The sequence below is a fragment of the Neovison vison genome, chromosome 8 (assembly GCF_020171115.1).
Source record: "Neovison vison isolate M4711 chromosome 8, ASM_NN_V1, whole genome shotgun sequence".
NCBI classification, from domain to species: domain Eukaryota; kingdom Metazoa; phylum Chordata; class Mammalia; order Carnivora; family Mustelidae; genus Neogale; species Neogale vison.
This window is the reverse complement of record NC_058098.1, coordinates 56,439,445-56,464,105: the sequence shown is the minus strand read 5'-3', so window position 1 is coordinate 56,464,105 and position 24,661 is coordinate 56,439,445. Positions and strand designations below refer to the sequence as shown.

The window sequence follows — 24,661 nt, the reverse complement described above, 5'->3', positions numbered from 1 at the left end:
CTCTGTGTGGGGGGCATGGGGGGGGTGCAGCGCAGAAGGAGTGGATTTCCAGCACTGGGTTAGGATGAAGTCAGAAAACCAGGAACAGAACTGAACATGTCCTTAGCCTGGGGACTGGGCCTCCCCTGTAGGCCGACAGCAGAAAAAGGGTCTCCTGGGGGGGGGTGGGGTCCTCAGAAACTGGCGCCTGTGTCAAAAGGGAAGCAAGGTTCTACAAAGGAAAACCGAAAGCAGAAGTCTGTCCTGGTTGCTATGGCTCCAGGGCAGGGCTGCGATGGGAGGCGGGGGTGGAGCTCGCTGGGTGGGGGAAGGGGGGCAGAAGGAAGGAAGCTGTGGGGGCCAGGGAAGGGGGAGGAATTCGTGCGCTCCCCCCCCCCAGGGCGGGGCCTCAGACACTCTGCTGGGGGCTTCCAGTCACCGCCTGCGTGCCCTGGGTTACTTGTTCCCTCCTCCCCTGGGCTTACCATCTTCAGGCCAACGACTCTCCCAAATTCCCTGAATGCTCAGCCTGCCCTGGACTAGTCCCAGCCACTCTTTGCCTCCACCATTCAAACGGCCTCGCTAGGAAATCCTTCAGATCAAATGCAGACAGAGACAAGAATGTGCCTATGACCTACACAGCGAGATACAGACACTGACTATTCTTTTCACCACCACCAACCTCACTCCTCTGGGAATCACCAACAATATTCTCCTCTTGTTCCCCCCTGCATAATCTCTGACGCCACCTCTATGGATGCCTCACCTTTGTATGGACCACACATTTTGTCCCAGGCAGGGTCCTGAGCTGTACCTTCTCCTAACCTGGGCCCCCTGGCTGCCCCCACCCAAGGAAGCCTCCTCCAAACCGAGAACATTCACCCCAGGCCCTCTACAAGCCAAAAGGGGAAAAGCCCCCCCCCCCAAAAAAAAGCATGCACCTCTGACCCCCCTCCTCCAACAGCTCATCATTGCCAGCTTGACCCGCATCTGGTCTTGGGAGAAGGATCCAGAAAGCAAAGTTAGGGCCTTATGGGAGGACTGGCAGGGGAATTGCCGTGTCCCCAGGCTGGCCAGCCCATCTGAAAGCCAAGGCAGGCAACACTTCCTCCAACAGTCCTCCTTCCATAGCCAGACATTAGCTTTTCAGGGTCACACCCCTCACATCTCATCCGGACTCACAGTAACCCCAGGAAGGTGCAGGAGCAAACCACTAGGCCCCCTTTGCCGATGGGAAACTGAGGCTCAGAATGTGAACTAATTGTGCAAGTTCCCCAGGAGGTAAGGCTGCACCTCCAAGGGCCAGTCCGGGACGGCTTCTGTTGCCTCATGGGCACCCCCTGCCAGCCCTGGTCTCTCTACTGAGTGCAGGGCCTCAGACCGCACTGACCTTTGTTCCCAGCCAGCCCCGTTTCTCCTTTCTAATCCCCGACAGGAACAGGGTGAGAGTACTTTGCAAGTGGCATCTCATGACGACCTCATGTACCATTGTCCTATTCCACAGATGAGAAGACTGAGGCCCAGGGACTTTCCCCAGGGCACACAGATAGATGGGATCCAGATTAGAATCTAGACATTCTGACTTCAACCCCCAGAGGCCTCTGAAGAAGTGTGCAGTAGCCTCGTCCATGCCATCAGAGGCCCTGGGATGGCTCTGCGTATGGGGAAACCAAAGCAAAACACCAAACCAGACCTTCCCAATCAGGGAAAAAGCCCCTTGGGCAACGTTTCCAGGGCCCTGCTCCACCCTGTTCTCAGCCACAGCTGCTCCGCCTTGGCCAAGGACCCAGTCTCAGGGCCTGCAGCTGGCACCCCACAAAAACACCCCGAAAGGAGTCCTCTGGCAGCGTCTGTGCCTGGCACCTGCCCCTCCCTGGAGGGCACCGTCATGTTCCGCTCCTGCTGTCGTCCCCCACCAGCAGACATAATTACCACGGCTCTCAAGCTGCCAGTCCACGGAGCCAAGAAGTAACATACTCTGTGATGGACCCATCCACCCAGAGCCCTGGCCAGGCCCACGCCGGCCCCCACTCTCCTGCCGCGTCAGGCTTCTGCAGCAGAAATCACAGCTCTTCCTGCCAGCGAGGGCGAGAGGCTCTCCCACCTCTACCGAGACACCCGTTTGGAGCTGGCAAAATGCCCAAGCAGATCCCCTACCGTGGCTGCCTGCGGCAGAGCAAACCAAGGGCCAGACGCTGGAAGGATCTGTGCTCCTCTGCGACTCCCAGATGGAATCAAGCCCAAGAAGCACTTTCCTTCTTTTTCTTCTTTTTTTTTTTTAAACAGAATGGTACCCTCAAACCAATTTTTCTCCCAACCTGATCTGAGCCTTACTGTTCTCTAAAATGACTGAATCAGAAGCAAGCATTTATCAGGACAAAACAAACCTGTCTTGAACATCTGTAACATACCAGGCACCTGTGTGTTCGTTTTCTGGCTTTGTGCAAGAAAGGCCTCATTAGCCTCATTTTACAGATGAGAAAACTAAGGAGCAGGGAGGGAAGAACCTTGTGGAGGCCGCACAGACTATGAATGGCAAATTCAAGGCTCAGACTACTGGGTCTGACCCTGGATTTGACACAGTTCACCTGTAGGCTCCAGTCCCCAGAAGCTATCCAGCCTCCCCACTCAGCACTAGGCCTTGGGAAACTTTTGGTTCCCGAGCACATGACACCAGCAGCAACTTCTCCACCAGCTGAATGAAATAGACCCACAAGTTCAGTCTGTCTCCACATATATTTTTATGCCTAGATGAGTATTTTTGAAAGGATCAAGACTTCTGTACTTCCTGGTTCTCCAACTGTTTGAGAAAATCAGACTAGTTTGATCCAGGGTTCTCTTAAAAACTAGAATATATGCTTGGGCTTCAGCAGACTGGGGTGATTCCTTCTGATACGAGGACCAGGATTTCCTCCTGGTCCCTGGATCCATCTCCAGGAGGTGGGAGTCCATCTGGGATGGGGGGCAGGGATTGAACTCATCACTGTATCTCTGGGGTCAAGTACGGCCTGGCACACTACAGCTGCTCAAATGAGATGGGATGGACGGACAGACGGACGGAGGAGCAAATGCGTGGGTGGATGGATCGATTTTAACATGTCCCTAAACTAGGTCTAAAACACAAATCTTCAACCAGTTATCACTTGCATACCTTGCATTTCTGTGACAGCATTTGTAAGGATTCTATTTACCTCTTGAAAGATGGGGGGGGCATTCTCTATTCATTCTAATTGTGCCCAGTTAGCCTATAACAAAAACCACATCCAAGGTAACAGCCCCACACTCAGGACTGCCTGAGTTCCAGACCACAAAATAGGGGCTGACATGCTCAGGAAACCCTCACTCTCCCTTTCTCAGAGCAGCTGCTCTGGTGATCCTGGTGGTGGACAGCGTTGATGATTACGTCTCCTGGGCCGACTGTGCTGGGCCAGCTTTTACCGCAGCATAATGAATCCTGCAGGTATTAGGCAAAGCTAAGTAGCAGCCAAGGTAGCCAGCTGCTGTTCTAGAGGCTTCTCCCTATCAACTGTCACCAAACCCAGGCAGTACCAAAGGGAGATGAGGAAAACCCTGCAGGTACCTGGAGGCCAGGCTGAGCCTCAGGGTCGGGCCAAGGGATCAGGTCAGGGATCTGACCGAAAATGGGACCCGCAGGGAAGGAGGGCATGAAACAGGAGCTAGAGAGAAGGCAGAGGCTGTCTGGTCACTCTGAGAAACAGCTCGGAGCCACCGAGGCCAGATCCAGATCATAGGAGGAAAACTCTGTAGAAGAGAAGCCAAAGCTCTCCCCTCAAGTCCTGAAGTTTCTAAACGTGGGACGGGCTGGGTATGAGCAAGAGGAAACAAACCAGCAGGCCTTGGAGGAGTGCCTCCTCCCAGCCCAGTGCACGATTTCCTCTGCGTAACAGGCTACAGGGAATTCCCAGGACACCGCCTGGCAAGCAGGCCCACACCCCAAGCTTTTGGGGCAAGCCACCAAGTCACACGGCCTCCGGGAAAAGGGTAGGAGCTGCTAGGAGGGAAATTGCATATTGAGGAAGACTCATCTTGGCTCCAAATGTGGGCCACCTTTTAGTAAAAGGCAATTCTCTACTCTGAGATAGGAAGAGGGCAGCTTAAAAGTTTGGGGTAGGGGTAGGGGAGATAATTTAACGGAAAGGCATCTGAACTCTGCTCCTGGGCACCCAGATCAGGCAGAGAACACAAAAAATGGCTGGGGGAGACAGAATCCAGCCTCAGCCCCCCTGCTGTCTCACGGCCATAGGCATGTCTCTGTTGGCAAAGCCCTCCCTGAGCCTCAAAATTACCCTCTTGGCCCTTTTACAGATGAGCAAACTGAGAACCAGAACAGCTCAGAAGCAGCAGAATCAGCCTGTGGTCCAGGGCTTGGGCTCCATGGCCCGAGCTTTTGGAAGCTATCTAGGGAGGCAGACGGGATTGGAACCACCGCTGTGAGGATTATTAATATGTGACCTTGACCAAGACAGATACCTGTCCTGAACCTTACTCTTCTCATCTCTAAGATGGGGAACATATTAGTTCAAGACTGAAACGTATGAAATTGTTATTTTTCATATGGCTCAACATAAAATGACTCCCTCTATGAGATCATTGGCTTGGAATCTGGCGGAGAAAGGACAGAAGGAATGTTTCTGTTTTCACCTTTTTATCTCCCACCTGTCCTCAGCACGGGGTGGGGGGGGAGGGGAGTTTCCTGAGACAGGAGACTTCAGTGCCTTGTCATCTGAGGGTGTGGATGGGGAGATGGCTCAGGTGTGGGGGTGCGGGGGGAGGAGGAGGACTATGTCTGAGATTACATCATTAGAAACCGGGCTCAGGGGCGCCTAGTGGTTCAGTTGGTTAAGCCACTGCCTTCAGCTCAGGTCATGATCCTGGATTGTGTCCCGCATCGGGCTCCCAGCTCTGCGGGGAGTCTGCTTCTCCCTCTGACCTTCTCCCCTCTCATGCTCTCTCTCACTCTCTCTAATAAATAAATAAAACCTTAAAAAAAAAAAAAAAACAGGGCTCCATCTATGGTCAGAGTGAGGGCCCATTTTCTGTGAGAAGTGCACTGTTCTCCCATGAAGATCAAATCTGGTGCTCGGCATTTCTATCCGCACCTTAGGCTAACTAGTTAGATGCCTCTCCTTGGAGCAACCACTTAGCCCCTCACCTGCATGACCCCACAAACCTTTCAGTACCCCAGCCGAGCTGAGGAAGGCTATGAGCTCTCCCCACCCCAGGCCGGTGTCCTAGCTCCTCCTGCCTACCTGCTGATGGACCCGAGGAGATGGAGGAAACCCACTGACCAAAGCACTCATAGTCCAGGTACTCAAGGGAACATTCAGTTCCATCTCTTCAGGAACCCAGCTCGTGGGTGCTTGTTTCTTAAACTCCCACTTCCACACACTGCTCTCAGATGTGCCAATTTAACAAAGTTAGTTCTCAACCTAGGGGGGGTCTCCAGCTCCCAAGCTCCAAGGGGCCCCTCAGTCAGAGTCCAGACCCAGCCCGGGACTCCTCCCCAGCTCGCCGCCACCCCTGGCTTCTGCGGCTCCTGCACAGCCCTAACCCCCTCTCCCAGACCAGTCCAGGCCATCCTTCTCACCACTCCCTGAACCACCCCTCTGTCCCTCACTGAGGCTCCACAGCCCATGCAAGTGTGCGTGTGTGCCTGTCTGCACACGGGTGCATGCTTGGCTCATCTTCCCAGCCTGCCGCGGGGGAAACAGGTGAAAACAGCCAAAGAGCACTTCATGCAGGCTTCATCTGGCACGCATTACCCCTCCTCTGCTTTCTTTTTCTTTCTTTTTTTTTTTTTTTTTTAAGATTTTATTTATTTATTTGACAGAGATCACAAGTAGGCAGAGAGGCAGGCAGAGAGAGAGGAGGAAGCAGGCTCCCCGCTGAGCAGAAAGCCTGATGTGGGGTTCGATCCCAAGACACTGGGATCATGACCTGAGCCGAAGGCAGAGGCTTTAACCCACTGAGCCACCCAGGTGCCCCTGCTTTATTTTTCCATAGCACTTGATACTTGCACCTGGATATTGTAGTTCCTCATTAATTTCCTGTCCACCTCCCTCACTTGGATGTAAGCGCCACGAGGACAGAGACATTTTCTTTGTTTGTTTGCTGCTGTGTTCCTGGCTTCTAGAACAGGGCCTGGCACAAAGATGATGATAATAAACCACTGCATGAACGAGTGAATTCCTTGAACAGGCAAACTTACCTCTGTGCACCATCTTGCAGGGGAAGACACTTACAGGGGAGTTTTAACTCGGAGGTGTTAGAATTGTCCGTGGCCCTCAGCTAACTGTGGCAGAGCTGGAAGCACCTGCTCCTTCCAATCCCTCCCATCAGTCCCAGAACCAGCACAGGGCTGTGCTCAACAGCCCTGAGCTGGTAATTGTCTTTGTAATCCAGAAGAAGTGTTGGGGACTCCTAACTCAGACCCCCAAATACAGCCTTGTGCACCAGACCCAAACCTAGGAAGTGAGCCTCACCCTCAAGCGAGGGCGCAGATACAAGGACCTTGCTTCAGGGACGTCCATGGGAGGCCGAGCTGGGCCAGGAGCTGGGCCAGGACCTGGCGGCCTGTGCCCAAGCCCCTGCAGCCCTATCCCACCAGGGCAGAAAAAGAAGGGCTTGGAGCTTACCATGGACTCACTGATGAGGAGCAGCAGGAGGGCTTCCTCTATATTATCCTTCGGGCAGTAGAGGCTGAAAAACACAAATGGCAGCCCCGGCTGCAGCACAAGCCACTCCAAGCAGCACGGCCAGCCCGCCACGCGGCCCTTCTGCCCTGGAGTCAGAAGCAGCCCTGGTAAGGTGACCCCCTCCTGCATAATTCACAGACACCAAATACCACCTGCAGCTCCTCCTCCAGCCCCAGAGTGGCCGGCAGGGCCAGAAATACTGCAGATGCTCTGGGGAAAGACATGCCCCTTCCAGCACCCAGGGCTGCACGACACAGCCAGGGCAAGGAGCAAGGCAGAGCTGTTCAGATCCCTTCGTCAATTATTAAACAAATAAGAGAGAAGGTATATGCAGATGAGTAGGAAGGCAGGCAACCTCCAAATAATTTGACCTTTGGATACCTTCTAGGATGTTCCTCTCAACCCCCATCCTGGAGACTGTCTTCCCTGGTTTATTTGGCTCCTGTGGCTATTGAAGAGCCTGCCTGAGAGTGAGCTGGGAGGCAGCTGGAGGTAAGCGCAGGGCGGAGAGAGGGGACATCAGAGCCCCAAGTGTGGCACGAGACCAGCACGGTCCAGCGAGCTTACTTGTCTCCTTCATAGAGGTGAGGTTTCCGCAGGGCCTGTGTGATGAAGGAGTTCTCCTCCTTGCTCATGAACTCAGGCAGCGGGTGGGACAGGGGGCTCCAGTAGCACTCCTCACTCAAGGAATGTAGCAGGACCCCTGCCAAATGCTTGGCCGCCATCTGGCAGAAAGGGAGCAACTCAGACCCAGAATGCCCCACACCCAGCACCCAGCCAAATCCGCCTGCCCTGCAATGCACTGCCCTTTCGGGGGCCCATCACTCCATTCCACTGCCAAGGAGCCCCCTGTTCTGTTTCCAGCACTGAGCCCCTCCCACCCCTTCTATTGGCCTTTGATGGCTTCAACTTAATCTTCTGTCCTCTCCTAGACAGACGGTTTGTCTCCTCCTCTGGCCCCACAGAGCCCAGCACAGCTCTGAGTATTCAGCACACCCTCACAGAGCACGAACTGACTGGCACAGCCAGCGCTCTTGACCAGATTCCTTCTTGATCCTTAATCACAAATTCTGGACTGAGAAACAGCTGTGGCTCTGATTTGGGCTGAATTAAAGCCTAAGAAGGTAGGCCTGAATTGGGGCAGGAAAAGGAGTCTAGATTATTTATTAAGTTCATAAACAATCCCTTGGGGTGCCTGGGTGGCTCAGTGGGTTAAAGCCTCTGCCTTCAGCTCAGGTCATGATCCCAGGGTCCTGAGATTGAGCCCCACATCAGGCTCTCTGCTCAGCGGGGAGCCTGCTTCCCTTTCTCTCTCTCTGCCTGCCTCTCTGCCTACTTGTGATCTCTGTCTGTGCAATAAATAAATAAAATCTTTAAAAACAAACAAACAAAAAAAAAAACAACAACAACAAAAACGAATCTGTAAGAGTTAGCCTACCACCCTGCTAGGGAGGGATGACATCAGACTTTTACTCTGATCTAACGCTAGGGGCTCTGTGAAGTGCTGTGACAAGGATGCTGAGGGTGCTTCCTGGGGTTGGTGGGAGAGAATGCGGAGATCGATTAACAATGTCTGCCATGAGCACAGACAGGGAGAGGAAAAGCATGTAACATACTGTCATCCCTGATTCAGAGGCTGCCTGCTAGTGCTTCCATAGTTTCCCACTCAAAGTGGACCCCATATAAGCCAGCCACAGCCAGCACCCAGCCCCAAGGCCTCGCCGTGTTACCACTTTGAAGTTCTGAGTTGCTTTTGTCTCCACGGTGCGTAGGACCTCCCGGAGCTCTCTCATCCCTTTCACAATGTTCCTAAGGGAAAGATAGGAAAATCAGGGTCATTTTCAGCCTAGTTCCCACAGACATCATCATCAAACCTGCAGACACAAGCAGGAGCCCGCCCATTTGAGTTTTACTTGAGAACACTCAACTAGAATGAAAGGTCAGAGCTATAACATCAGGATCCTAGAAGCCCAGGACATTGTAGATCAAAGAACAGGAAGGATCCCTCTCCCCCACAGCCCCCTAGAACCCTGGCTTCCAGTTGACCATCAAAAGGAGACCAAGATTGAGTATTTCAAACAAGATGTCATTTGCCCTTAAAACCCTTGTCAGATGTTCTGACTTGAATCAGCCTCAAATTCTCCATCTTCACCCAGTACACCTGGTCAATGCTAGAATCCATCCATACCTCTCAGTGCCCGTCACCAGCGCCCTAGACCAGCCTGCATCACCGGGGGCCTGGATAACCACAAGGACCAGTCTTGACTCCCCCCAACCCCTGCCAGCCCTCTGGGCCCTGAAATAACTTGCAAGCTTTTTAAAGTATGACCCAGAATAAAAAATACATTTTAAGCACGCACATACTTTCCTTACATAAAACAGAAGCAAGTTTCTTGACCTACTACTTAGCTCTACTGTGTGCAGTCCCCTCTGGTACTTCCAATTTGATGTCTTGCTCTGTTTCTCTTTTTTTAAATGCTGGTTGCAGCCACTAAACTGATCTTGCGGCCCACTAGTGGGTTATGGCCTGTGGTCTGAAACACTGCCCCATGGCCCCTGGAGGGGTCTGTATGCCCAATATGCAAATGTCATCTATTATCACCTGCCCTCCACCCTCCCTCCCCCTGCCCCAGGCAAGGCTGGCCCCTTTGTCAGCATCCCCAGGGCTCACAGAATCCAGCCTAGGCCTTCATCTTGGCATCATAGGGCTGGCGGGTCTGCCCCTGGCCTCTCACCTATCTCGTCTCCTGCCACTCAGGTCCTTTTTTTTTTTTTTTTTTAAAGATTTTTTCTTTATTTATCTGACAGAGATCACAAGTAGGCAGAGAGGCAGGCAGAGAGAGAGGAGGAAGCAGGCTCCCCGCAGAGCAGAGAGCCCGATGCGGGGCCCGATCCCAGGACCCTGGGATCACGACCCGAGCTGAAGGCAGAAGCTCAACCCACTGAGCCACCCAGGCGCCCCCACTCAGGTCCTTTTTGAACAACCCACCATATCATCTATGTCAACTCTTGGCACAGACTCTCCCCACTGCCTTAAACAGCCCTTCTGCACTCAACCTCAGAAAGCCTTTCCAGTAACACTTCCTCCTTGCAGCCTTCCCAGACCCCTCCCCACCCTCACCCCTCTGGCCTACGTCCCTCTTGCACCCTGTTAATTCCTCTCTCAAAGCATGACCGTGTGTGGTCATTTTCCGCTTACGGGTTAAACAGTTGTGCACTGTGCCCTCACAGGGCTCCTGTCTTGCTCCCGAAGCTCAGCACCAGCACAGCTACTGGTACACAGGTGCTCAGCAAATATTTGGGCCCTGCCCTTCTCCTTTGCTCTGGGAATTCCCTGGATCTCAGCTCACAGCAGAGAGCAGAGGCTGCCAGGTCAGGAATTTCAGAAATGGAAGACCACAGAGAGGTGAAAAGCCAAAGGTGGCAGCCAGGAAAGCTCCAGGCACCCCTCCTGCATCTTTCATGCACAGAAGAGATTCCTGGGAGCTTTGGGGTCTGGACCCATGAAAGGACAAACAGGCAGACCAAGTCCCTGCCTTCTGGGAACTTCTGGTTTCAGAGAAGAAAGCAAAGATGTGCCAACTACCAACATTATAAATACAGACCCTCATCGCAGGGCTGAGGATGGAAACAAAGACCCCAGGGACAGAGTCAGAGTCACAGTGACTTTCCCAGTCTGTCCAGAGCTTCAGAAGAACCAGGAGGGGCTCACAGGCCAGGGAACCACAAGTGCCCTCGGTGACAATTCAAGTTTGGGTGCTGCCATGGCACAAAGTAGCCTAAGGAAGGGGTCACCTCCATGGGCTGTACACAGTGTCCTCCTCCAACAAACCAGGCCTTCAGTGTGGACAGCGTCTCCCAGACTTGTCATCCGCATCCCATGGTCACAAGTTCTGCCCCTCGCTGCACACTACCAATGGTCTTACTTAGCCAACACTTTTCTTTACATCTTCTTTTTTACTTTCATAGACGTATCTTAATCAAGAACACCGGGAATCATGGATTTGGTGTGTGAGTATTTTTCTTTTTTTGCCGGTAGAGATTAAATACAGAAGTACTTATAAAAGGTCAGTCTTTGTATCACTCAAAACCACCTCATGTATCAGCAGCGGTAAAGTCTGAGACACAAAATATTAGACCACAGGTTCTCAAAGTGTGGTCCTTGGACCAGCAGCAGCAGCATCCTGGAAACTTAGTAACAATGCTAACTCTGACATACACAAACACCCCCCACTCCGGACCCGCTGAATCAGAAACTCTGGGGTGAGCCCAGCAATCTGGGCTTTATCACGCTTTCAGCGGGTTACCATGGACATTCAGTTTTGAAAACCACTGGAATGGGTGATGCTTGGTGTCTTCCGGTTCTCCCGTGCTAAGAAGCCAGTTTCCAGAAGGGACCACCTGACACAGAAACTCCAGCTTTTCAGCCAAATCCTAAATCTGCAATCTTGAGAAAGCGTAGCAGCCACCCGGAGTCCTTGTCTCCCTGCCCACAGGAAGAGGATTCCTCGCTGGCTCATAGTGCCATCAGGAAGGGGAACATGGTCGCAGCCCAAACACACCCAAGCCTGTGGGACAGGCACCCTACATAGTAGTATTTTCCTTTCCCCTTTTACTTCAGGTCCTAAAGATCTTCTTAAAGTTTGTTTTAATTTGCCATATTATCTTGCTTAGAAGTCCAGGAGTGAATGAGCAGAGGGCAGAGAACCTGAGGGGCCTGAGGGGATCTCCCAGCCTTGTGTCACTTGTCTCCTCCCACAAACCCTGCCCCCACAGGGGGGACACACACACACAGGACTTCCCTGGGAGACACACCACACACAGGGACAGACTGGGAGTCCCCAGGACCCCAAGTAGGAGGAGCCTGCAGCAGAGGCCCTCCAGTCCCACTGAGGTCTCTGCCTTAGAAAGGAACCCAGAAGGCACCTGGGAGGCTCAGGTGGCTGAACAACTGCCTCCAGCTCAGGTCATGATCCCGGAGTCCCAAGATCGTGTCCTGCATCAGGCTCCTGGCTCCGACGGGAGTCTGCTTCTCCCTCTGACCTTCTCCCCTCTCATGCTCTCACTCTCTCTCAATAAATAAATAAATAAATAAATAAGAAAAGAACCGAGAGTTGGACAGCTGGCCAGGGGTCAGGCCAGCTGAGGGGACAGCCCAGCACAAGCCGCCATCAGGAAAGAGCAATAAGACAGACTTCATGGGCTTCCAGAAAAGAGAAGAAATGGCTTGGCTCCGGGAGGTCTCCAGGAGAGTGATGCCCTGGCAGCTGGGCCAATGGCCATAGGCTGGGCCAAGGGGCTGGGCCCTGGGACTGCCCCAGAGCCTTAGGGCCCAGAGACAGCCCATGGCTCCCGGGACCTGTGGGTGATTTTCCACTCTGTGGGCTCCCTGCCAGCTTCCTCCCTGGCAGCCCAGCTAAGGCTGCTACCAGGAGCCCAGAGCCAAGAGGGACCATGGCCTCTTTCTCCCACTCCACCTCAAGGACTGTCCTCTCTCTGCCTTTAGTCTCCACATCATCAGCATGAGGAGAGGGCGTCCAGACCACGCACTGACATCGCCTACAGGGTGCAGAGAAATGTAGATGCCCAGGGACTATGCCTCCCTAGACACACACACACACACACACACACACACACACAATATGAAGGATTCAGAACTGCATTTTCACAAAATGCCCTGTCCCAAAAGTTGTGTAATTTTACTATTTCCAAATCCGTAAGGGATTCTGGCATCTAAATCAGCTCCCAGAAATCCTTTCGCAAAGCAAGTAATCACCCTCAGGCATCTTTTGGGTAAATCCCAATTTTTATGGAATGCCCATAAAGAGAAAAACCAACAGAGAGGCTCCGGTGGCCAAGGCTGTATGGAGAGAGATTTGGGGTCCCCGCTGGCCCTGACCTCTTCTGAGATGTCGGGAACACTCCTTTGCCTCAGTTTATGCCTCCAGGGAACAGGAAATCAGGTGGGGTTTCTCCCACCAGCCTGAGCGAAAGCTCCCAATGCCAGGTAGAGCTGGGGCTCTGCCCAGCCCCGTGAGAGGGCAGCTTGAAAGATCTCTTTGTTTTCGGTCTCTCATGCTGACCTTTCAGAGCAGAGCTGCCACTTTTAACAATATCCAAACAGGGCCTCAGACCAACCCTGGCCCAGAATGAGGCTGCATGTGGAGAAGCCAGGAAGCCATCGATCCCCCAACTCAAGTCAAGTCTGCCTGGCTGGGAACAGAAAGACAGAGATGTGCAGGCAGGGATGGGTCATCAAGGGAAGCCTCCAGGTGGGAGATGCGAGGAGATGACAAGCCCCTCGCAGCCCCCTCTTCAGCAGTAGGCAGTGGGCAAATTGTCTTCCGCAGTGTTCACAGCTTCCAATGAGGCTGATAAGGCAGGCTTTGTTCTCCCAGCGACCAGCACAATGCTTGACACACAGGAGGCACTCAAGAGATCACTGTGGAATAAATAAACTCCCATTTCCCAAAGCGAAAATGAAAGCCTAGTAGACACCGGCCTTTCCAGGCCATTGCTTATCCAAGGAGAGAGGTGGGCTTACCACAGGTACAAAGGCTTCAGACTTCTCTCCCTTTAAACTAAAAAGATTCCCGAGAAAGACATTGCTTGTCTTTTGACCTGGCAGGGTTATACTTTTCCTTTCCTGGCTGTGTGAACTCTAGGGCTCCTGAAATTCAGCTAAGTGACTCATCTTTCCAAAGTACCTACTGTGCACTCAGTGTCTGGCTGGTCATCAGCCCTGTTGACAAGAGACATTCAACGAACACTCGTGGAATGAACAGAGAGACAGAATGAGGAAATGAATAGCTTGTTAGTGGTCCCGCGGGTTTAAGAACTCACAGTCTGTTAAATCAGACACACTCCTAATTTATTCAGAGCTTAGCAAAGTGTTTTGCATCCAGTAGGTCCTCATTAAATATTGTTTTGTTTTGCTTTTTGGTCTGGTTTGATCTGACACAGAGAATAAGAAACTGCGTGAAGTTTATGGTTGAATGGAATCTAAAGAGTCACTGGGGCAGGGAACCCCAGCCAGAAGCCCCCATTTCAGGGCTGGCATTAATGACGTAGGAGAGGTTTCTGGTCAGGGACCCAGAAGAGGACAGCCAGTTGGCAGATCCCAACAGCTGGAGGGTTGAATCAAGAGACAAAGTCAGGTGAAGTTCAAATACTTATCAGGCTGTTCACTCCTGCCACTGACCTGTGCATCAGTTTCAAAAACTAAAGCTCTCATCTTTGCCCCAAGTCCCAGAAAAGCCAGAAAAATGCTTCCCTTCCAGGGCACTGAGGAAATCTGGGCAAAGAGATCTTTCCTGCCCAGCGAGGTGCAGGACGAGTAGTGAGTACTAACAATAAATACAGGCTGTGCTTTAAGAGAGCCTGGGAGAGTGTGTCCTCTCCAATGGGCCTCAGAGGTCTTCCTATGCCCCAAAGAGTGACACAGGTCACTAGGAGGCTCTCCGGGGCTTCCATGTTGGATTCTGGCCCCTGAATCCCCCTTAATGCAGTCTCTCTCCTGCCCTCCCCAGCACTGCAGACAGTGGGGGTCTGCTACAAGGAAAATCGCAAAATCCAAAATCGGAGCTGATGAACACACCCCTCACAGAGTGGGGTGGGGCAGATGCACAGGAGGCCAGGCCTTCTAAGCCCCTCCCCACAGCCATCTGCAGCCCAGGCAGCTATCACTGCCTCTCAACTAAGCATTTCTCTGGCAAGGTGAAGCATGCGGCAGTTGCACACCCACACACACGCACACATACCCACACCCCTCAGCGAGGGAGAGAGCTTTTATAAGGCTGAACACTGCCAAGCCCCAGGAAACTCCCTCAGAAAGCACACACACACTCCCTTCCTATTGTTTGGTTTTGGTACAGTGAGCACATATTGCTTTAGTAATTTAAAAAAAAAAAAATTTTTTTAACGTGAACGAAACATCCAGCCCACCTGGTTCAATACACGTGGCTCAGGCTCCCTCTCAGCCCAGAGCCAAGAAGAGGCTCTGCAGGTCTAGGCAGAAGGAAGGGGGAAAACCATGCAAAAGAGCATGGCCCCTTGCCCACTCTGAGGGAAGAAGCCTGCGGCTTATGTTCTTGTTTTGGGGAGCTGCCCAGAGGCTAGGGTCCTAGTGAGGTGAGGGCCCCAGACAGTCGACCTTCCTGCTACTGCACTGCCCTGGGCTTCCCTCGTGCCTCAGCCCTGGAGCTGCTTCATGCAGAGGAGAACCAAACCTCCCCCACAGCGTGGGCTCTGGGCCCCGCCCCATTGTCCGCAGCCACCAGAACACATAAGAAAGGTGCCCTCTCCTGGCAGCTGGCGCCTGAGGAGCTACCTGGAACAAAGCTCCGATCAGAGTCCATGGCTGCCCTCTGGTGGCAGTGACGGGAATCGAACTGAGGGTCTCAGACCCCTGCCCTCTGGAAGGGGCCTCTCTCAATTCATAACTTTCAGGTCCCGTACTTTCAGTTCCAGGTCAGTTAGGAACCCTGTCATCAGCTACAGGGCAAGTGACAGGAATGAACAATGGATCAATAGGGCAAGGCCTCTAGAGGAAAATGAGTGTCCCTCAAACCTACTAAGTCCAGAGGCACCTGGGTGGCTCAGTGGGTTAAAACCTCTGCCTTCAGCTCAGGTCATGATCCCAGGATCCTGGGATTGAGCCCCACATCAAGCTCTCTGCTCAGCAGGGAGCCTGCTTCCTCCTCTCTCTCTGCCTGCCTCTCTGCTTATTTGTGATCTCTGCCTGTCAAATAAATAAAATCTTTACAACAATAGCAAAACAAAACAAAACAAACAAACAAAAACCCTACTAAGTCTAAAATACTTAGGCCCAGGTTTAACCACAGCCCGGAATAAAAGAGCTTTGGAGGTCAAGCAACGCCTGCACTCCCGTTTTGTACAGTGGAGAACACCGCACCCTCTAAATCCTGTCATATCCTCACATGGAAGGACGAGGCTGGACTCTGGGAGCAGGCACTGCTTGTGGCCATCTGTCCTCAGGAGAAGAGCACCTCAGTCCACCCAGGGCCCACATGGAAATGGGCCCCAGCTCTGGGACTCTGCCCAGAAGCAGGTCCCACCACCTCCCCTTGCTCCTCAGGCCCCAAGGGAAGTCTTCTAACACTGAGAAGCTCCTGGTCCCCAAGAGCCCACCGTATCCCAGCAGCACCCCCACCTCCCTGCCTCCCTTCCCTCCCTAGCATCCAGCAATGTCTGATGGCTACAACTGGCTGCTGACTGTCTGCTCTGTGCTGGGATGGAAGTCCCTAAGGAGGGGAGCTCGTCTTGTTCCCCTCTTCAACCCCTATGAGTCAGGTGGGATGCCTGGTGCATGGTGGGTTCTCAGAGGCTACCTGTGAAATGAACGCTTGGGCTGTTCTCCGGTATTTGTTCCTTAGTCCCTCCCCCTTACTGGGCTACGAACTCTCTTTATGTGGGCAAGGGTTTTACCACCTTCCCAAACACCCTAAGAACCCCAGGTGAAGTAGGGGGAATTTAACCAACAGGAAATGGCTCTGAAGCCCTTAAAAGGCTTTTCAGAGCTGCCCTGGAGGAGAAGACACAAAGTCAGACATGGGAGTCCCACTGTAGCCCTGAACCTCTGCTTCTCACACCTCAGGCTAAGGCAGTGGTTCTCAGCTGGGGGTGATTTCGCCCTCTACCACCCGAGACATTTATCAACGTCTGGCCACATTTTTGGTTGTCACACTTGGGGCAGAAAGAGCTCCTGGCATCTAGTGGGCGGAGGCCAGGGATGTTGCTAAAGCCTATGACGACCTGGTAACTGGCTCACAATGTGAACAGGTCAGTACTTAAGAAACCTGGACTGAGGTGCCCTTTTTTTTAACTTCCTAACAATAACAAATATATAGAGAGAGCCTTTGGAACTGGTGATTCATCTAGGAAGATGGAACTCTGACCTGAAGACCATAATGAGTAATTACGAGAGCCCACACCACTGTGGCGGGTGGTAGGCAAGGCCCAGGACTGTGGGGGCACAGACCTCACTCAGCTCCAGGCTTGCTGGCTCTGGGCAAGTTATTCCCCCTCTCCTTTCTTCAGGAAGTGGGGACATTAGTAGTTCTTCATGGGATTCTGCCTGGCAGGCAGTAAGTATTCAACAAGCATGAGCTACTGTTAAGAGAAAAGGGGGAAAGAAATTATTTAAAGTCCAGCCGGGCACAAGGGGCCATAACCCCTGCTTTAAAATATCTTTCACGTTCCCGGGCCACCTCTGGGCTGGACGTGGGCACAGGAAACGGATGAAGGGGCTGAGCTGTTGGCCACATGTCCCGGGGACTGCTGCTCAGCGCTCAAGCTTTCAAATGTTTGGGCTGTTTGCTTGGAAAGAAATGATTCCGTTTCCATTGCTCTTTATTTGGGAGGCACAGGGGGACGGTGGGAGGGGAGAAGAGTTAGCATCCTGTCTTTCAGGATGAAAATCTGTGCTTCAGAAGGAAGGAGGAAGCAGGGTGGTGAGCAGAGCGACAGGATCAGAACAGTAACTGGAACTACTAGGGCTCTCCTAGAGGGGTGAGGGTTGGTTAATGCTCTGTCTGCTGCTGGCGGAAACACACACACACACACACACACACACACACACACACATACGGAGCCAGAGTGGGCAGAACACAGACAGGGAGGAAGAGGCCCACTCGGGAGGGGTGGGACCAGCTTCGGGAAGAGGAGCCACCCACCATGAATGGTGACTCAGGGTCCCAGAGGAGTGGAGAGAGCCCTGAGTCAGCATAGCCACCATCAGTCCAACCACCACCAGGGCCCAGTCCTTCCCCCACACACCCCCACCCCACCCCACTGGAAACTCCACGGGTTTCAAGGCTACTCAGAACCAAAGCTGGATCCCAGTGGGTGAGGCAGGGCAAGTTACTGTACCTTGTTGAGGCTCCGTCCCCTCTCGAGTGACCTGGGTTACCAGACTCCCTTCACAGGACACTGTCCCCTCTAAACACATGCACACAGCAGGTGCTTGATAACTGCCCTCCTTCCCCTACCCAACCCCCTGCCGGCTGTCCTTGACGGTCACCTTAACCTTGAAACACCTGCAGCAAGTGTGGTGTGGGGAAGGGGAGCGGGCAGCCCTGAGGGAACTGCAGAGGAGAGGGGGTTCACAGCAACACCCGCTGCGGTCTAAGCCCAGTACTCAAGGTGCTGTTCATTCCTGCCTCTCCTTGGACCCTCAGGCCGCCCCGGATACAGGATAAACAGAAGCCTCCAGCTGGAGGAAGCGGAGCCAGGGGTTGGGGGGTAGAAGAGGAACCCTCCCAGGGTTGCTGGGTGGTCTCACGCTCCCGGGGCCAGCCTTGGCGACCTCCAGATGCCTAGGGCACCCCCCAAACTCTTCAAACCGGAAGCAGAGGCCACACCTACCAAGCCTGGAGCACACTTGGAGCAAAGGCACAGGAGGCAGAAGCACAGAAGGCAGAGCCCGGGTGGCAGGAACAGGGGAACATTACCCCCACCCCCCCACCTCCCCACCCCCTGCTTCCTGCTGCAGGCGCAGGCGGGGTCCTGCATGTGTAATCCTGGCTCTGCCCAGGACAGGCCACTTACATTCTCTGTGCCTCTCCTCCCCCACCCCCCACCCCACCCCGCAGAACGGGGACGAAACAACAGCCCCTACCAGAGGGCTGCCGGGACAACCAAATACACACGAGGCGAATTGCCAGCACAGGCCTCCCACAGACTCAGCAAGGATTGCACGATGAATATTTGTTAAACGCCAGACTGAAGGGCACACAGGATTCCCCAAGATCAACTCCTAGGGGGTACCACACAGAAGAGCACCTCTACCCTTCACACCTACAGGAGGCCTTGGGAGGGACGGCCTCTTAAACACACAGCGGGCATCACTCAGCACACGTTTCTGTAAAGGGCCGGGGAGTCCGCATTTCAGGATCGGCTATCCACTGCCCTCCAGGTGAGAGACAGTATGTCAATGGCACTGTGGCTGTGTTCCAATAAAACTCTACTGGCAAGCACAGGCAGCGGCAGACCATGCTGCAGAGGTTCTGCTGAGGGGGCATCTCGTCACATCTCCCCTCACCCCCGAGAGCAGCGCCTGCAGACCCGAGGGTGCCCCCACCCCCCCACCCCCCGACCAGGGCAGGGGCTGCCTGCAGCTAGGGGAAAGGAACCAAGCGGTAGCTGCCTGGGGAGCAAAAACAGGAACTAGCCCACCAGACTGCTATGTCTCTGAAACTGAAGCTTAGCAACCAAAATAGGAAAGAAGAGCACAGACGGTGGAAGTGGAACGGGGGCAGCGTGCTTCCTGGGGTCCCCGGCATGTCTTCCAGTCCTGCACCTTCCCAGCCACAGGGTGGGCTGAGGAGCCCAGGGCTCTGGGCCAGCCCCACCCTCAGAGGATAAGCCGCCTGGGCTCTCTGGGCCTCCTGGTCCACGTGTCCCAAACAGAGACACCACTGCCTCCCTGGCCTGACACTAGAAACACTGAAACGACAAACACAAAAGGTGTCCAAGCCTGGGCCAGCAGCTTACCCAGCTGCGGCCTGCCACGAAAAATAGATACAAATAAATGATAACAATGTCTCCGAATTTCCAAGCAGCTGAGATGGATCCGGAGCTCTGGGAGGTATTCTCACCTGGGAGCTGGGTGACAGCCTGTCCTAGTGGGGATCCTTCCACCCTGTTCTTAGCACTCAGAAGACAGGGAATCAAGCAGTATCCCCTAGTCTAACAGTGAGGGGAGAATGGAGACAGAGAAGGGGCGCACAGGCCTCCTCCAGGCCAGGGGTCCAGCTGGGGCAGGACTGTCCCCCTCCCCAGGTGTGTACCTCTGTCTACCTCAGCCTGACAAGATGGGAACAGACCAGCCCCCACTATTCCTCTGGAGAGAGCAGACACCACACACACCCAGATCAGAGAGGCCAGATGTAACATGACGAGAGTCAGAAGCATCTCAGCCCCGAGAGAAACATCCAGGTCCCACTCAGCTGCCAGCGACCTACCCCTTCTTCAGGTTTGTCACATAAGCGCTCTGGAGGGCGGCTTCCAGGAAGTAGGTGAGCTCATAGTCGACTGGGTGAGAGCCTTTCAGATGCCGTGACGTGGTGTTACTTGTGATCTGGGAAGGGAACACAGAGAGAGCCACTGTCTCAGAGTTCTCTGTCAGAGGGGCTAGAGTGAAAGTCAGCCCTGGCGGATACGGTGGCCCCATCACCAGACCGCGTCCCTAGACACCTCAGAGGCACGCCCTGTGCCACTCTCAGACCATACGCAACCTAACTGGCTTTCGTTTAACATACGTCTGAAACATGCTCTCCTCATCCAAATGCTGATGCCCACAACAGTCCTGCAAAGCTGGTTTTGTCTGCATTTCATAGATGTGGAAACTGAGGCTCAGAATGTGACTGAGGTCACAAAGCCAGCACACACCTAGACCTCGAACTTCAGTTTGACCATTTACAGGCTCAGGCTATGTCTACGACTTCTTGGTCTACTCATTCAATACACCCTTGAAGGCCTACCATACACCAGGCGCTGACTTTGCCATGTAGCCATGGAATGTCAGAATAGCCCAACGGCGAAGACCCCAGGTTCCAGGAAAATGTGAGCAGCAGTTGTGTTATTAACTGAATAGTCCTCAAGCCTCAGCTCTAAGAGGGTCACCCAGTCCCATAGAGATAGGCCTGCCTGCCCCTTGTTACCTCCCTTCCCTGATCCAAGAAACAAGTCAATGAGCCATCCCCTTACCTTTAGAAGAGCTTCTTAAGTTCCTTGGAGCTTGGAGCTGGGTCTTAGGAGGGACACACAGCATTTCTGAGAATGCACAGGGTTTCACGGCCTGCCCTCCCCCGACCCGAGGTAAGTAGCTCCCAAGGCCCATTTTCTGCCCACTGCCACAGGGCCCTGATTTCAGCCCTGCACACCATCACAGCCCATCATCGCAACTCCCAACTGAATGGGAGATGACCTATTCCACAGAAGTTTTCTCCAAACCATAGGCAATTCCAGTGGGAAGGGCTCCAAAACACTGCTGTCTAGCCGGCATCCACCTGACCTTGGCAGAGGTCAACTCAAGCAGGCCAAGCCTCCCAGCCAACTTCTCCCAGGGAATGCAGCTCAAGTACTGTTTTCCCCGAGTCCCCCAATCACTTCTCCCTTCCTCCTAAAATCCAACCAAGCAGAGGGACGCTAGGGTAGTGACGCTCAACAGGGATGTGATTTTACCCTCCAGGGACATTTGGTGTATCTGGAGACATTTTTGGTGACCACCCCGTTTTGGCTGTTGCCATCTGTAGAGGCCGGGGATGCTGCCGAACATTTTATAACCCCTGGGCAGCCCCACATAGCAAAGACTGGTCTGGTCTTTGAGACTGGACTGGTCTCAATGTTGAGAATGCTGGGGCTGAGAAAGCCACTGTGGGGGAAATCGGCCCGGCCCAGCGATGACTCCTCCACAAGGGCCTGTCACAAGACAGGTGCTGGGTTGACATTCTGGCACCTGCCAAAGCAGGTGAGGCTCAAACGTCTCCCGGCTCTGACTCTCAGCTCCCGAGCACCTCCTCCTTCAGGACACCAACCCTGGGCCCCCCTAGTCAGCCTTCTAGCCCCTATTAACCATCTACTGAACAGAATGCCTGGACACCACCCCCGAACTCTCCCCAACAAGAGATCAGAGCTACACTCCCAGGGTTCCAGTCCAGCCAAAGCCCCTTACAACTATCTGAACTCTGGCCAGCGGCTGGCTGAACCCTTCCCCAAGTCTGAGTTTCTCACTCGGGAAATAGGAACAACAGAGCCCCTCCCAGCCAGAGGGCGTGAGGGCTGAATTCGAGAGTGAGTATGGACCGCCTGACACAAAAGCAGGAACTCTGGGACCATTTGCAGTATCTGTGAAACAGAGCTGTCTATCCTCCTCCTGTTAAACCAAGAGCTCCCCAGAAGGGAAGAACCGGGGTCACATCACGGCACACTGCTCACGTCACAAGTGCTCCCCACAAACAGTTCCTACTGGCCTCCCACAAGGGGGAGTGGGGACAAGGGGAGGCTGACGACGCCTAGACCCCCGCTGACTGGCTTTTGCGGGTCCAACCATGGGCTGCAAGGCCTCCCCTCCCCGAGGGGATTGAGCAGGGAGCTTCCCGGCCACCTGAGGGCAGGGAAGGATGCCTGATTGCAAGGACCAGGCCACCGCACCTGTACTGTGGTGAGCAAATGGTTTCATCTCTCTAAACCTTATCCACTTGGGACGCCCAGGGGACTCCATCAGTTAAGCGTCTGCCTTTGGCTCAGGTCATGACGCCAGCGTCCTGGGATCGAGTCCCGCATCAGGTTCCTTGCTCAGTGGGGAGTCTGCTTCTCCCTCTGCTCTCTGCCTGTGCTCTCTCTTGTTATCTCTGTCTCCCTGTCAGATACATTAAAAATCTTAAAAAAAAAAAAACCAACAACTTCATCTATTACATGGGGATAAACATAATACCTACTTCACAGAGCTGCGATGAGGGTTATGTAAATTTAACAGGTGCAGATAGGCTGTCACATTTGGGCGTCGGAGTCAAACTCACCAAGGAGGCTCTGGGCCCCCTACTGCAGGCTCGTTTAGTCGATCTATTTCTCAGAGGTGACGGAATAGGTCTACCGTGATGAGCTTTCCAACCACTGAGGTGGAGGGGCACCAAAGTGGGAGAAGCTGCCTTTCTCCAAGGCGCAAAGGGCCACCCACAGGCTTAGTGGGGGCCTGCTGTGACAGGCGCTCCTTGGAGGCAGTCGGAAGCAAAACACCGTGGTCCCAGCTCACCTTCTCCAACTCCTGCAGGAACACCTGAGCAATCCAGGAGGCCCTCTCGAAGCAGGTGATCACCTCCTCTTCCCTCTCGGTCAGGCGGTGGCGGGAAGCGATGGAGTTGGGCAGGCGTTCCAGGGAGAGGCCTGCGGGAGGAGGACGGCACCTCAGACCTGCCCTGCCCTGAGCCCCCACCCACCCCCCACCCCAGGCCCTGCCCACGGGCCCTGTCCACGGGCCCGAGGGTGAGCTCACCCCCGGAAACCCAGACTCAGGAGCAGCCAGTGGGGTGCAAGGTCCACGGCAGGGAAGGAGGAGGCTAAAGCGGTGGTACTGGCAGTAGCTGGGGTCAAGCTGCAGGCTGACAGCGGGCACCCCCAAACCCGGCACAGGGAACCACGCCGTGGCACCCCCATGTCCAACTGCTGCCTATCCTTCCAGGCCAGCTCCTGCAGGAACCATTCCCGACCCTCCTCTCAAGGCACTGGACAGAGACACCCCCTCCCCGGCACTCAGCATCTCTATGCTGCACTGCAGGCACAGACACCCAGCTCTTCTCCCCGCACTGCCCCCGCTCCCCCGCCCACTGAGAGCAAATCATGAGCCTTTCTGCACCACCACTGAGGTCCATAGTATCTGCACACGACAGAAGCTGGAGCCAGGACGCACTGCACAGTGGCACTGTGGCACCCTTCCACAGAACCAGTTTCAACCTTGCCTAAGTTATCCACGCACGGGTCAGCCTGCAGGAAGTGGACAGCTGCTGCCTTTGCCCTCCAGGAACCCACTTCCATTCTCCGGCCCCAACACCTCGCCTTCCCCATGAGGCGCCCTCCTGCAGCATCTGAGTGCAAGGACCCCACTCCAGCTCCCAGGCAGAGCCGATGAGCATGGGGCCCCGGAAGTGTACTCTTTCCACTGAGGCTGGGAAGCTGGGAGGTTGTCAGCCTGTGAATGTTAGGGAAAACCTGCCTTAAAATAAGTCTACAAAATGTGAATACAGTTCACGTGACTGAGCTGTACACTGGCACATGCTTACAAAGTTTTGTTATTTATTGTTTTTTACCACAATTAATTTTTTTAAATAAAATAAAGTAAAATCATTGCTCTAAAGCAAAAACAAAAACAAAAGGAAAAAACTGAATAAGTTCATAGTCATGGGGAAAAAAAAATCTAGAGTCAAGATGAGACCAGACTGAGGAGGGCAGATCCCTAATGACATCGTCTGAGTACCTGTCCGAGGCTCTACCCCCAAAACGTCCCAGTATGCGAGCCATAACACCCCACCCCGTTTTGGGTCAAGTCAGTCTCAGCTGTGTTTCTGTCACATGTGACTCACGCGCAGCCCTGACTAGAGAGTGCGATCCTGGACTGCTGCTTCCTCACGGGCAGAAGCCTGCTCTCCCCTACTGGAGGGGCTGTAGGGCTAGAACCCCAGCTCTCTCCCACCCCACGCCCCAACAGCCAACTGATGATGGTGCCCTCGACACTTCTCTTCCCCTTCTCTGCCTCCCTCGTTTCAGGCTTTACCTCCCTAGTGGATGGCCCCTGCCACCAGCCTTGGTTTTTTTTTTTTCCAATTTATTTATTTTCAGAAAAACAGTATTCATTATTTTTTCACCACACCCAGTGCTCCATGCAAGCCGTGCCCTTTATAATACCCACCACCTGGTACCCCAACCTCCCACCCCCCCCGCCACTTCAAACCCCTCAGACTGTTTTTCAGAGTCCATAGTCTCTCATGGTTCACCTCCCCTTCCAATTTACCCAAATTCCCTACTCCTCTCTAACGCCCCTTGTCCTCCATGCTATTTGTTATGCTCCACAAATAAGTGAAACCATATGATAATTGACTCTCTCTGCTTGACTTATTTCACTCAGCATAATCTCTTCCAGTCCCATCCATGTTGCTACAAAAGTTGGGTATTCATCCTTTCTGATGGAGGCATAATACTCCATAGTGTATATGGACCACATCTTCCTTATCCATTCATCCGTTGAAGGGCATCTTGGTTCTTTCCATAGTTTGGCGACTGTGGCCATTGCTGCTATAAACATTGGGGTACAGATGGCCCTTCTTTTCACGACATCTGTGTCTTTGGGGTAAATACCCAGGAGTGCAATGGCAGGGTCATAGGGAAGCTCTATTTTTAATTTCTTGAGGAATCTCCACACTGTTCTCCAAAGAGGCTGCACCAACTTGCAT

The 24,661-nt window shown here is 53.6% G+C and overlaps 1 protein-coding gene across 3 annotated transcripts in view; it reads right to left on the bottom strand.

Annotated features, from left to right (window-relative positions):
- Nucleotides 1-24,661, bottom strand: part of TTC7A (tetratricopeptide repeat domain 7A) — a 117,889-nt gene that overhangs the window by 62,862 nt on the left and 30,366 nt on the right. For all 3 annotated transcript variants that reach the window (XM_044263650.1, XM_044263651.1, XM_044263652.1), the window contains exons 4-8: nt 22,471-22,601; nt 19,679-19,794; nt 8,426-8,504; nt 7,263-7,420; nt 6,636-6,699 (exon numbers count right to left, since the gene is read on the bottom strand). In XM_044263650.1, coding sequence (XP_044119585.1) covers nt 6,636-6,699; nt 7,263-7,420; nt 8,426-8,504; nt 19,679-19,794; nt 22,471-22,601 — 548 coding nt within the window. The remainder of the gene's footprint in view (nt 1-6,635; nt 6,700-7,262; nt 7,421-8,425; nt 8,505-19,678; nt 19,795-22,470; nt 22,602-24,661) is intronic.